This window comes from Pungitius pungitius, chromosome 11, assembly GCF_949316345.1.
Source record: "Pungitius pungitius chromosome 11, fPunPun2.1, whole genome shotgun sequence".
NCBI lineage: Eukaryota > Metazoa > Chordata > Actinopteri > Perciformes > Gasterosteidae > Pungitius > Pungitius pungitius.
The window spans coordinates 11813669-11825321 of record NC_084910.1 but is presented as its reverse complement, the minus strand read 5'-3'; the positions used below and the strand labels follow the sequence as shown (position 1 = coordinate 11825321).

Here is an 11653-nt window from a genome sequence, read left to right as displayed (position 1 = left end):
AAAAAGATTTATATAAAATTAACATTAACATTTAACAACCAAACACATAACAATTGTCATACAATTTTTGAGAATGATCTTTTCAGGTGATTCAGAAGTGTTATTACAACCATCTAAAAACCTAATTACCTTCCTGGTGTGAGTTATTGGCACTGCTTGTCTCTCATCATTCTTTTTTGTGTACTATTATTGTTTTTCCCTGTCTAGATGACAGGTATGTTCGATTTACTAGAAGTGGGATTTACTAGAATATTATGAATATGTGAATATTCACTTAGTCAAAAAAAATTAACATTAACTGCAGATCATTAGAAGATTGGAGTCCGTGTCCTTTCTTGCTGCTCAAAATGCAAAACGACAGAGACCCCTGCCGGTGGTCGAGGATGTTTTGGGGGTTTTCAGTGACGTATGAAGCCATGAGCGACCACGTGGGGACAATAAACACACAAACACAAAATTAATGGCAAGTAAAGGAAACACGTTTATTTGACATTCAAATAACTCTACTGTAGTAATTATCTTCAAGTTTCCAAAACATGATTTTTTTTACAACAAATCACATCTGGCTAAATCTTCGTTTAATTGAACCATAATCAATATCCATTGTACTGCTGTTGATTTAATACCTATTTTTCTCCACTGTACATACTTCTATTTCCCTGAATATATTCCATATACTCAGCTACGCTTTAAATACTTTACACGTTTCTGTATTTATTTCTTAAATATTGTGTTCTGTTATTTTCGTGTTGTGTCTATTGAGCATTTTAATTACATACAGACACATTTCTCCCAGCGGATGAATAAAGTGTACATCTATCTATCTTTCATATAAATATGAATGGTCACCCATTTAGATAGTAAAGGGATTCAACATATCTAGAAGTCGACCTCTGTGCTTTGTCATTCATTCTTGCAGTCACTCTAAAAACCATCTGCACGACTTTTGGTCCGTTGCAACACTCGCTACAAACACGCGTATTATTTTGAGTTATTTCCTGTGTGTGTGTGTGTGTGTGTGTGTGTGTGTGTGTGTGTGTGTGTGTGTGTGTGTGTGTGTGTGTGTGTGTGTGTGTGTGTGTGTGTGCGTGCGTGCGTGCGTGCGTGTGTGTGTGCGTCGCTGCAGCAGTGGATTACTTTCTCATGTTGTTCCTGAGAGGCGCTGCCCGCCGCTGCCCGCCGCCTCCTGATATGGCGTCTATGTACAGCGGGTCCCACACCTTGAGCAAGGATGATGTGAACTACAGAATGCATTTCCGAATGATAAACGAGCAGCAGGTTGAAGATATCACCATCGAGTTTTTCTACAGGCCACACACGATAACGCTGCTGACATGCACGGTGCTCAGTTTGATGTATTTCGCCTTCGCGAGGTAAGGTCGTCCTCCGCTAGCCGTTAGCTCGCTGGGTTAGCATTGTTAGCTTAGCTTGGTTAGCTAGTGATGCTCCGACGGAGCCAGGTGACGCTGCGCAGGGAAGTTAGCGTTGAGCTATCCTACCTATCCTCACTGAAATAAACTTTACATCTGCATGAGGCATCCGGAAGAACTTTCCCATTGACGACCACATGGGTTTTGTTGTGTTTAATTGTAAACCGTTGTGTGACGTTAGTAAAGGACATTAACTGCAGCAGTGCAGCAAGCAAAGAAAACGAGTCGCAACGTTACATTTACAGTGATTATCTGCTTTAAGGACCCCGTTTTCACACGAGAAGATCTAATAAAATGTTAACATTAACGTCTCCTTTTGAAACTGAGACACATGCGTATCACTGCTGGTATACAGAAGGCTAATGCTATTTAATATCCACCAAATCATTGGTTTGAACGGTTTCTGTTTCCTTTCTGCAGAGATGATGGAAATCCTGACAGTAATCTTTGGGTGGGGCTCATCCTGGTCATCTCCTTCTTTCTTGTCATAAGTGTTTTGGCATTTCCAAACGGTGAGCCCAAAAAAAATCCCATTACTATTTTATTATGGTCAAGTGTGTCTTAAATGTCATATTGCTTATATGAACCCGCAAAGTTTGAACAAAGAGCCTCTAAATCAAGGAAGCAAATGAGGTTTTGGTTAATGGGTAAGGTATTTGAAACAACAATGCAAAGAGGAACTTATTTCATTGTGTCTTGAAATGGTTTCTTCATATAAATCACTTTAGGTCCATTCACCAGACCACATCCAGCAATATGGCGAATAGTTTTTGGTGAGTATTGATAAAACTCTGCGGGTAAAAACAGTTTCTGTCTGAACCTCGTATTTCCCTCCTTTAACGACGTGTCTCTCTCTGCTCTTAAGGCCTGAGTGTCCTCTACTTCCTGTTCCTGGTGTTAGTCATCTTCCTCAACTGGAAGCAAGTGAAGCAGCTCATGTTTTGGTTGGACCCGAACCTGCGCTATGCCAAGAGAGAGGCAGACGTAATGGTGCGTGATGTCTGCTTGCACAGGAAAAGAAAATAACTTTCATTTAGGTTCACGTACACCAGTCGCCTTCAGTAGCAGTGGGATTGTCGACCATTGTAATGAGGCTGCTGTTGCTGCTCTCTGCAGGACTATGCCGTGAACTGCCATGTCATCACCTGGGAGAGGATCCTGAGCCATTTTGACATATTTGCATTCAGCCATTTCTGGGGTTGGGGTATGAAGGCCTTGCTCATTCGAAGCTATGGCCTCTGCTGGACCATCAGTATTACCTGGGAGCTTACTGAGGTAAAGCACATTAAGTATTACTGTAGACTGGAATTTTAGTTTTTTAAGATCCGATGAGTAAAGACTGTCATCTCCTAAACTTCTCTTTAGCTCTTCTTCATGCATCTGCTGCCTAACTTTGCTGAGTGCTGGTGGGACCAGGTGATTCTGGACATTCTGCTGTGTAATGGAGGAGGCATCTGGCTTGGCATGACTGTCTGCCGCTTTTTGGAGATGCGGACCTACCACTGGGCCAGTATTAAGTATGATCCTACAATCTGAATTTAAGCAAGCGTTTGTGTTTATCCTTAGTCGCTTTTCATTCATTTATTTTTCATTTCAATGTTAGCCTAATAAAAACAAGTCTTTTGAATGTAGCCATGTTGTGAAAAAGAAAATGTCAGAATAAGCAAGACGTGTTAATTCAGACAAATGAGGGCTCCCTGATTGGTAAAAGCAATGCAATCGAGAAACTGTTTCGAAATACGATCCAGATCCACTTCATCAAGGCAGAGTGGATCTGAATGATTCATGCGATGGCATCGCTTTCATCCTGCTTTGTCTATTTCACTAACACAATACTTTTTGCAAATCTATCTGCGAGTGTTTGCAATCCTTCTCCCGTGCTTCTCGCTCAGGGACATCCACACCACCACGGGGAAGATCAAGCGAGCCGCGTTACAGTTCACTCCTGCAAGCTGGACCTACGTACGCTGGCTTGACCCAAAGTCCTCCCTGCAGCGAGTGATGGGCGTCTATCTGTTCATGATCATCTGGCAGGTGGGTCACTGAGAAGTCCTCTCTCGCCGCTTCAAGGGGACTTAAGTGCCGACTAGTCGGGGATGATCAGGTGTGATCTGCGTGCTTCGTCCCGGATAATTGGGTTGCCTCCTCTGCTGTTGAAATCTAAACCCTGGCTTTCGTGGATCCATATAATGCACGAGTCTCCCGCTTTCAGCACGGTAACAGCCGGTCCCGTACGGGTGGAAGATAAACAAGCTTGTATTGATTTCCACCAGAGTCAACCATGGCTGTGACATTTCTACCCAATAGAAACCATGATGATGAGAGCTTTCTCAGTTGTTTTTTATGGTTTGGTGATGAAGAAACATTTCCCTCCCTTCTCCCTAATTCTCTGGAGGCCTTAAATAGTAATTACCAGTCTTTGAGAATGATCTCAAGAGATGAGGATGTTGAGCTGCTCTTCGGTGGCTTCAACTACACAGGCTGCAGGCCAAATGAGTGAGTAACACTGCAGCAGGCCTCCCTCTCATTATCCAGTGCGCATGAGAGGCACTTGGGCAGAGCGTCCTGGCAAATTAACTGCTAGCATTGTTGATGATTTCTTAACCCACGTGTGACTGAAATTGTAGGAGAATCAAATGTTTTCATGTTTCAAAACCGCAATTGGCTCCAAGTGTCTATACACAGGAGATATGTTGACATTTCACAGTCCAGCTATGAATGATAAAACGATTAAGGACCAAGATCCATTTAGCTGCTTCCGTTTCAGGTTCCTAAGAGAAGCTGTTGATACAAACAAGACTCTTGCAACAGTGCAGCAGGATAAAGCCAAAGCAATAAGTAGCTTATTAGAGCAGAACGGTGCAAGGCTCTTGACTGTGTGACACTCACCTGACCATAATCCAACTCTCCACGTGTTACAGTGATGTTACAGGGCAACTAACATCCTCGTCAATATTCATTTTGGCTATTAAAATTGCACGAGATATGGAAGCAATTGGTACATCATTTTATAAGGATTTATTTAATATAATGTTAAAAAAGTGCTAGTATAATGTCCAATTCAATGTGCTTTAACACAGAGCTAAAAATAAAGCCTTGTGTTCTCTTCTACCCGTTTCCCTTCTTTATCCACAGCTGACCGAGTTGAACACATTCTTCCTCAAGCACATTTTCGTCTTCCCGGCGAGCCATGCTCTCAGCTGGTGTCGGATCCTGTTCGTTGGGATCATCACTGCTCCAACAGTCAGGTAAAACAACATGAGTGAGGATGTGAGGAAATTATACGCTGAAACTGTATGTGTTTTTTTTCTTTCAGATCCTTGTTTTTACAAACTTTCCCAGTAAAGCAAGTATCTTATTCGGGAGAGCAGTTTAAAGTTTTACATTTTGCATTGCTTTTGCTTGCAGGCAGTATTATGCGTACCTCACAGACACACAGTGCAAGAGAGTTGGGACCCAGTGCTGGGTGTTTGGGTAAGTGAAACCCAGATGTAGTAAAAGCCACGTAAGGGTTGACTAAAGGTCCGATAATTCATTTGTTGGTGTTTTCCTCCCCTCGTTCACAGGGCAGTAGCCTTTCTGGAGGCCTTGGTGTGTATTAAGTTTGGACAGGACTTGTTCTCAAAAACCCAGATCCTCTATGTGATCCTGTGGCTGCTGTGTTTGGTAAGAATCATTTCTGTGTTGCAAGTTATTGAATGTGTTTTCCAAAAAGCAGTCTTTTTTTCAGTGTGACTGTTTTTTTAGGCCTTCATTACATTCCTGTGCCTGTTTGGAATGGTGTGGTATGCTGAAAACTATGGTCCAAGAAGAAAGGTATGTCTACAGTTTTCTTTATAATGCGTGTCATATAGTTCACGACTAACTGAATAACTTGGAAGGCTTATGTAACTGCACAAGTGTTAAAGACACTCTTTTTAGACTCTTGGTATAAAAATATGCCGTACATTTTCCATGTTGCTCATGTGTCTTAATAAGCCCCACAGTCATGTAAAAGTCACAACGCCACTTCTGGCTTAGTCTCACGTGGCATCATGCTCATAATGGTCATTAATTACCGCTGCAACAAAGTCCATCTGTCTCCCCTTCGGGCGGTGAGACTAATTACCTTATGGGGGAGACCATTGGGACGAAGCAGCAGCTCTGAGTTTCTGGAGCTGATGATTAACTAAACAGCCCAAAAAAAGGGGATGAAAAGAGCGCTTCCCTCCACGTGACTCCAGTATACGGAGAGCATTCCCATGCGATGGTGATCAGCATCACGTGAACTCCTTTGGTGCGCTTGAAACTAACCAATGTTTATTTTAAAGGAACAATTGACTCTTGAGGACATAAAGACTTTTCCCCCCATTTAAAGGTTATCACCCGCTGTGAAAGCTGCACATGTCCAGTGAGCTGCTCTATGTTCCCGGTTTCAATGGTATGTGTGTCATGTGTCGGAATCTCTTCTCTCCTTTCACAGAGCCTCTCAGAATGCGAAGACCGTAATTACCCAGAATATGCTGAACACGCGTCAGAAGTATTTAAAGGTACAGTGTTTTTCCTGTAATTCCTCCACTAGAAAAAAAGGCATAATAAAAGTTAAAACGTTATTCTTCATCTCTTATCATGTAAAGTGATTCCCTCTAGTGTTTTGCATTGTGATTAAAACGCCCTTATAAACCTCCCGTACAGTGTTTTTTTGTTGTTGTTTTTTTAACTCGTCATGTGTTTGACCCTCTTGTTCCAGAGGAGACCGTTGTGGACAATGACAGCCCGACAACCCGACGCAGAGGGAAGGCCTCCAGAAAGTCCAAATCCATTAATGGCCTGGACAGCCAGTAGGAGTAGGAGCCAGAGGCTGCTGTGCGACTCCTGAAGTCGCTCCGGGGAGCCAGGTGTAAAGGAATCAAAGGTTGAAAGAGGAGTTGGGGGGGAGTAAAGATTCAACCACTTCCTGGCGTAATTTAAATCTAGAAAGCGCCCCACTAACGTGTAGGGAGGGGGAGTCAGGAGAGCCAACATGGATGAACGGGCCCATGCAGAGTTATTAGAAGAGCGCAAAGGCTTGGACCAGAGAGATGCACACGTAAATGTGTGCTGCAGTCATTAATAAATACCTCCTAAACCACCGGTCACAGGTTTCTGTGTGTGGGGGGAGAGGAGGGAGGGAGGGGGGTGGCACAGTTGTGAATTAGTGAGCGAGGGGGCAAAACAAACTGCCAATAGTAAATATGACCGCATGATCATTGTAGCTGATAAACTATAATTTGCAAACAATTATTCTACAACACAGTATATAATTGGTGGTCAATGTACATGTTGACTGGTTTACACCAGCCTTAACCCGTATGTTGGTTCAACACATTTTAATGTCAAAAGCAGTAATGTAGAAATGTAATCACATTAATTGAAGCCACTATGTTTATTGCACAGAAAGGCTATGGTCCTTTTTTTAGCATCTGTGTCTGACCTTTTACATCCTAGATGTTCCCAATGTTTTTGTGTTTTATAACTTGAATGTGGGCAGGATTTCAATGCAAAATGGCTTTAGCTTGGTAGGATCTTTGACTGAAGCAAAGCACACAGTTTAAGCACTTTTCTGGAGGTTTTCTTGAAAATACTGTACATTTTGTAATGCTTGAGTATTTTGTGAATATTGTGCCCTTGAGTGATTTTACTCTGTTCATGTGTGGCTGCTATGTTTTTTTTTTTACTGTGCACATAAGGGCAATTATTCAAATCCCTGCATGTGTTGTCAGGTTCTTGTTTTTGTTTTGTTGTTGAACCTCTTACGATGGCATATATTGCATTTGCATGGCTTACATGAATTAATTGTTTTAGTAAGAAAATGTTCAAAGCAGTCAAGAGATCTTCGTATACCACACACCACGGCACTAGCATTTTTTTTATGTATTTCACTGTTATCAAAACATCTGAATTCACCCCATGTGCCTGTTTGCATGTTTTTTTTTAATTCTCCGCTTTTCTCAGTTTGTATTCCAACTAAATATTTGAATTTTGTGTTTTGATTCTTCTGTACTCGAGTGCTTTCTTCAGTGTTTATTTTGATTTACTCTGTCGGTATCATCTCAGTACAGATATATTCCTTACCAATCCAGATGTTGAAGTCTATGGACTGGACCAGGCTCCCCTGCTACAATAGACCCAATAAATGGTACATTGTCTCTGGATTAACATGTGATTTGCCAAAAACTATTCTGATTTAAAATAGTTCTGTTCTTTTTCACTGTGAATTAATGAAACAATAAAATGTTTTACATTCATCATAATGCTCTTTGAATTGCCATTACCTTCGAATGTTTTTTAAAAGGCACACTCACACCCTATGTTCAACAATAATGCCTTTCATCACTCACTAAATAAATGATTACATCGACAGGAGTAGAAGCAGTTTGAAAACTTGATAGAAAGTCACGAATGACTTTGCATGGCCGCTGGATTGGCAGACTCCAGCACTGCTGGTCTCGGATCAGATCTCGCTTGGTCTGCAAACATGAAACTCACGGACAGAAATAGCTTTATCGTGCTGACCCATGAGAAACAGGTTTCTGAAGGTACAGTTGATGTTCTATACAGTGTTGTATATTCCAAAGCACGAAGGTAAAGTATGGAAAATCTGAAAGGGGAAGCCAGACATAAGGAGCAGTCACCCCACAGTATTCACGCCCCTGGTAATGCTGAATCAAGTCAGGTACCTTAATATTCTGGCACTTGATATGTTAGAAGGAGTTGAGTTCGGCTGTATTCTCAGGGGGGGGGGGGGGGGTAGATGTAAACAAATAACGTTTCTAACGTGTGTATTCGCCCATTTCCAATAGAGGGCAGCAGAGAGCCTCAGTGGTGCGCAAAATGTCACGTGACCCGTTTGGGCCTAAAGCACTGGGCATGAGTGTGTTGACAAAACAACGTTACACGCTGTGCCTTCCTGTCCCTCCCGTCATCATTCTCTCCACACATTTAAATCACTGGTCTTTCTATTTTTGGCTTCCTGAACCTCCTGCAGCCGGCATCAGCCGACCAGGTCCGTCTCGCCCGGGTTACCCAACGTCGTGGTTATTTCAGTCATGGCCACGGGTCCTGGATCCCCGAGTCGTGGCAACCTGAACCCAGAGGGGCTCGTGAGAGAGATCGAGAGCAACCTGCTGGAGTGCAAAGTCTGCTTCGAGAAGTTCAGCACTGAGAAGAGGGAACGCAAACCACAGAACCTCCCCTGTGGCCATGTCCTCTGCCTGGAATGCATCGGGGCTCTGTCCCACCCTCTCCTGAGGAAGCTGGAGTGCCCGTTCTGTCGTCAGCTGTGCAGTGTTGACAGCACCTCCCACTGCCAGGCCCTCAGTGACCTGCAGGAGCTGCTGTTGAACCGGACTCCCCCTTCCTCTGCTCCTCCTCACGGTGCAAGCACAGGCCCGGGCCCGGCCCAGGGGCTGACACCACTGCAGCTCTGTGCCGCCTTCGGAGGCTGGGGGACTCTTATCAATCCCACTGGCATAGCTGTTTTGGGGTCGTCAGGAACGCTGGTGGTGGTGCATGACGGAGAAGAGAGGGTGGCGGTGTTCAGTCCACAGGGCAGGAAGCTGCCCGGTTTCGGGAGGAGAGGGCGAGGCGGTGGGGAGATCTGTTTCCCAGCGGATGTGGCGGTGACTCGCTGTGGTCACGTGGCGGTCACGGACGCAGGGGACAAAGCTGTGAAGGTTTTCACCGCCGGGGGTAACCATGTTTTGACAGTGAAAGATTCCCTCCGGATGCCCTGGGGCGTGGACACGAGCAGACGTGGGCACCTCCTGGTCTCAGACGTCCAGGTCGGCACGCTGACCGAGGTCAGGTTGGACTGTGCCCACGGTCTCGCTCTTGAGCATCGAGCAGTCATTACAGACCTGCAGCATCCAAAAGCGGTGGCCTGCTGTCATGTGACTGGGAACACTGCAGTGATGGAGCATTTGCCCGATGAGACACGTTCCCCGGGGGGGCAGCAACGCACGAGGCTCAGAGTGTTTACGGAAGACTTCCACCTCCTTTACCAGACTGACAGTTTCAGCCTGAGCCTTCTGAACTCCGTGAGGCTCAACATGTCAGGCGTGGCCTTTGACACAGATGGAGACGTGATCGTGACTGACTCCAACCAGGGGATGATTTGGAGTTTGAGGAGGCTCCAGAATGGCCCTGCCCTGACGCCACTTGTGGGAGACCACCTCGTCCACCCAGCTGGGCTCGTGTTACTTAACAACACCATCGTCATCCTGGACAGTGGAGACCACACGGTGAAGGTGTATTCCGCTAAATCGGATGCTGCGCCCAGGATATAGCTCACTCGTGAAGAACTGATGTGACATGTAGCTTATCACAAAATTTCCTAAAATGATGAGGTGATCTCACTGTGATAATTCAGTAAATATTTAGACAGATTGACGTTAAAATAAATAAATAAATAAATACTGTATTAGCTATAAACATTGGCAATTTTTTGACATTGATTTAATGATTGAATTAAGGGTTACTGTTTAAGGGTTACTGTTTTATATTAAAACATATAGCAGAACATTTTCACCTTTTTGAGCTTAACAATCCTTAATATGAAACCATCTTTGTTAGAATCGCTCATGATTAATGTCCACATGGCCATAAACCTGTGATGAGAGGTTGAATAAAATTGAAAGTTATTTTAGAATCCAAATTAAAAATTAGGAAACTACTGTTTGCTGCAACTGCACACATTTACACATCTTTGATTTATTTTGTTTAAATTAATTTAATTTGTTTAAGGGGAGGGGAGGAGGGGTGGTGATGCTGATAAACACAAGATATGAAATGACACGTTGATACACTTTTGGTCAGAATTATATTAGCTGTGGTGAGTTGTGTGTCTGTGGAGTCTCAGTGTTTGCAAACAAATATAAGAAAGCAAAAAAAAATGTTTATAGTGAAAAGAATCCTTTTCCATAACCCTGTAACCCGTGTATGAGCGATGCTCACCGTGGGTGCGCACAAATGAACTTCCCCACTCAGCCTGACGTTTCTCGTCCACTGGTTCCTCCCCGATGAGCCGCGCGGTGCGTAAATCCTCTCCCCCTCTTTTGGCACAGCCGGTCCAGTCCGCCAGAGGAGAGCAGTCGTGCTCGCAGTGGAAGATGGCGGTGGGGATGCTGTCTGGGGCCGCAGCACAGCGCTGGCTTTGCACAAAAAGCCAACCCGGATGGATATAAAACGCAAAAAAATGAACATATCGCCACCTCGCGTAGTCGCGCCGCGGACTCTTTTGCGCTCGTTTGACTAGATTCTGCTGCGTTTCTCTGGCAGAAACCCGGTGTCGTTGTAGGTGGATTCGCGGACTATTTGTTGATAGCTCGGCGCACAGACAGGGTGGGAGTGAGAAGGGGACGAAAATGTCGGATTCGAAGGTAAAAGTTGCAGTGAGAGTTCGCCCCATGAACCGAAGAGGTAAGTGTCATCGATGATTCGTTGTTTTGCAGCCTTTGCGTGACTCGGATTTGTGCCACATTATCACAAAGTTTGGCTTTCTTCGCATTACCGCCTCTCGAGCTCGAGTTAAGAGCTTGAAGTCTGACTTGAGTCTCGTTTGAAGACGGCCACAGAAAAGCGACTTTCCACACCCCCGCGTACTGCCCGAACCTCACCCCGACCAACTTGTCCCTCCCGCAGAAATCGAGCTGAAAACAAAATGTGTCGTGGACATGGAGGACAACCAAACAGTGCTGCACCCTCCGCCCTCCAACGCGAAAGGAGACAACAGGTAAACAAAGCTGAAATGCTGCCAAATGCTCGCAAGTGCCGATGAAAGAGCCCTGTTGGAGCTAGAAGGGTCTTCTGCATTAGTTTAATATATATATATATATATATATTTTAAACAGAAAAACGGAACGTTAGCCTGCGTGAAAAAGCAAAAAGATGCTCAGTGTGTGTGTGTGTGTGTGTGTGTGTGGTTCTAAATACAACACATGCTATAACTCAGTGTGTCACTAGAGTTTAAAGGTATAGCTGAAGCCATGAGGACGTGCACAGATGAGGATTAGATTTCTAAACTTCTATCTTGAATTCAAAGCAGTAAATAAATGCAGTAATGCTGCTCTCCATCTGCTGAGGACATGCTGTCTGTCACCCACCTGCTTGCAACATGATATTCTGTTATGTAATGCATGTGCACTCTCCAATACTAACCACCGAGGCATAATGATATTACCTGTGTATTGAATTCTGCATATTTT

The 11653-nt window shown here is 44.2% G+C and overlaps 3 protein-coding genes across 6 annotated transcripts in view; all 3 read left to right on the top strand.

The window, feature by feature from the left end:
- Nucleotides 1-1083: 1083 nt before the first annotated feature.
- ptdss1a (phosphatidylserine synthase 1a) lies at nucleotides 1084-7696 on the top strand. The gene is made up of 13 exons (XM_037454692.2): nucleotides 1084-1373; nucleotides 1851-1942; nucleotides 2159-2203; nucleotides 2296-2420; nucleotides 2547-2705; nucleotides 2796-2947; nucleotides 3323-3464; nucleotides 4566-4678; nucleotides 4839-4904; nucleotides 4997-5096; nucleotides 5178-5246; nucleotides 5893-5959; nucleotides 6160-7696. The coding sequence occupies exons 1-13, from the start codon at nucleotides 1144-1146 to the stop codon at nucleotides 6252-6254; spliced, it is 1455 nt and encodes a 484-aa protein (XP_037310589.2). The 5' UTR covers nucleotides 1084-1143; the 3' UTR covers nucleotides 6255-7696.
- A 580-nt stretch (nucleotides 7697-8276) lies between these two features.
- On the top strand, nucleotides 8277-10215 carry LOC119197160 (E3 ubiquitin-protein ligase NHLRC1-like). The gene has a single exon (XM_037453219.2). It carries the CDS (start codon nucleotides 8498-8500, stop codon nucleotides 9734-9736), a length of 1239 nt encoding a protein of 412 aa, XP_037309116.2. The 5' UTR covers nucleotides 8277-8497; the 3' UTR covers nucleotides 9737-10215.
- Nucleotides 10216-10363: 148 nt separating this feature from the next.
- The window catches only part of kif13a (kinesin family member 13A), a 31228-nt gene continuing 29938 nt past the window's right edge, over nucleotides 10364-11653 (top strand). For all 4 annotated transcript variants that reach the window (XM_062565334.1, XM_037453218.2, XM_062565333.1 and 1 more), the window contains exons 1-2: nucleotides 10364-10868; nucleotides 11091-11181. In XM_062565334.1, the coding sequence (XP_062421318.1) occupies nucleotides 10814-10868; nucleotides 11091-11181 (146 nt within the window). In that variant the 5' untranslated portion in view covers nucleotides 10364-10813. The remainder of the gene's footprint in view (nucleotides 10869-11090; nucleotides 11182-11653) is intronic.

What these genes read in the sequence shown, in the direction of transcription:
- LOC119197160 (XM_037453219.2), top strand. Translation starts at nt 8,498, where the DNA reads ATGGCCACGGGTCCTGGATCCCCGAGTCGTGGCAACCTGAACCCAGAG.
- ptdss1a (XM_037454692.2), top strand. Translation starts at nt 1,144, where the DNA reads ATGTTGTTCCTGAGAGGCGCTGCCCGCCGCTGCCCGCCGCCTCCTGAT. An exon ending in AGAGAGAGGCAGACGTAATG is followed by an intron (nt 2,421 to 2,546) that starts GTGCGTGATGTC and finishes TGCTCTCTGCAG; the next exon opens with GACTATGCCGTGAACTGCCA. An exon ending in TACCACTGGGCCAGTATTAA is followed by an intron (nt 2,948 to 3,322) that starts GTATGATCCTAC and finishes CTTCTCGCTCAG; the next exon opens with GGACATCCACACCACCACGG.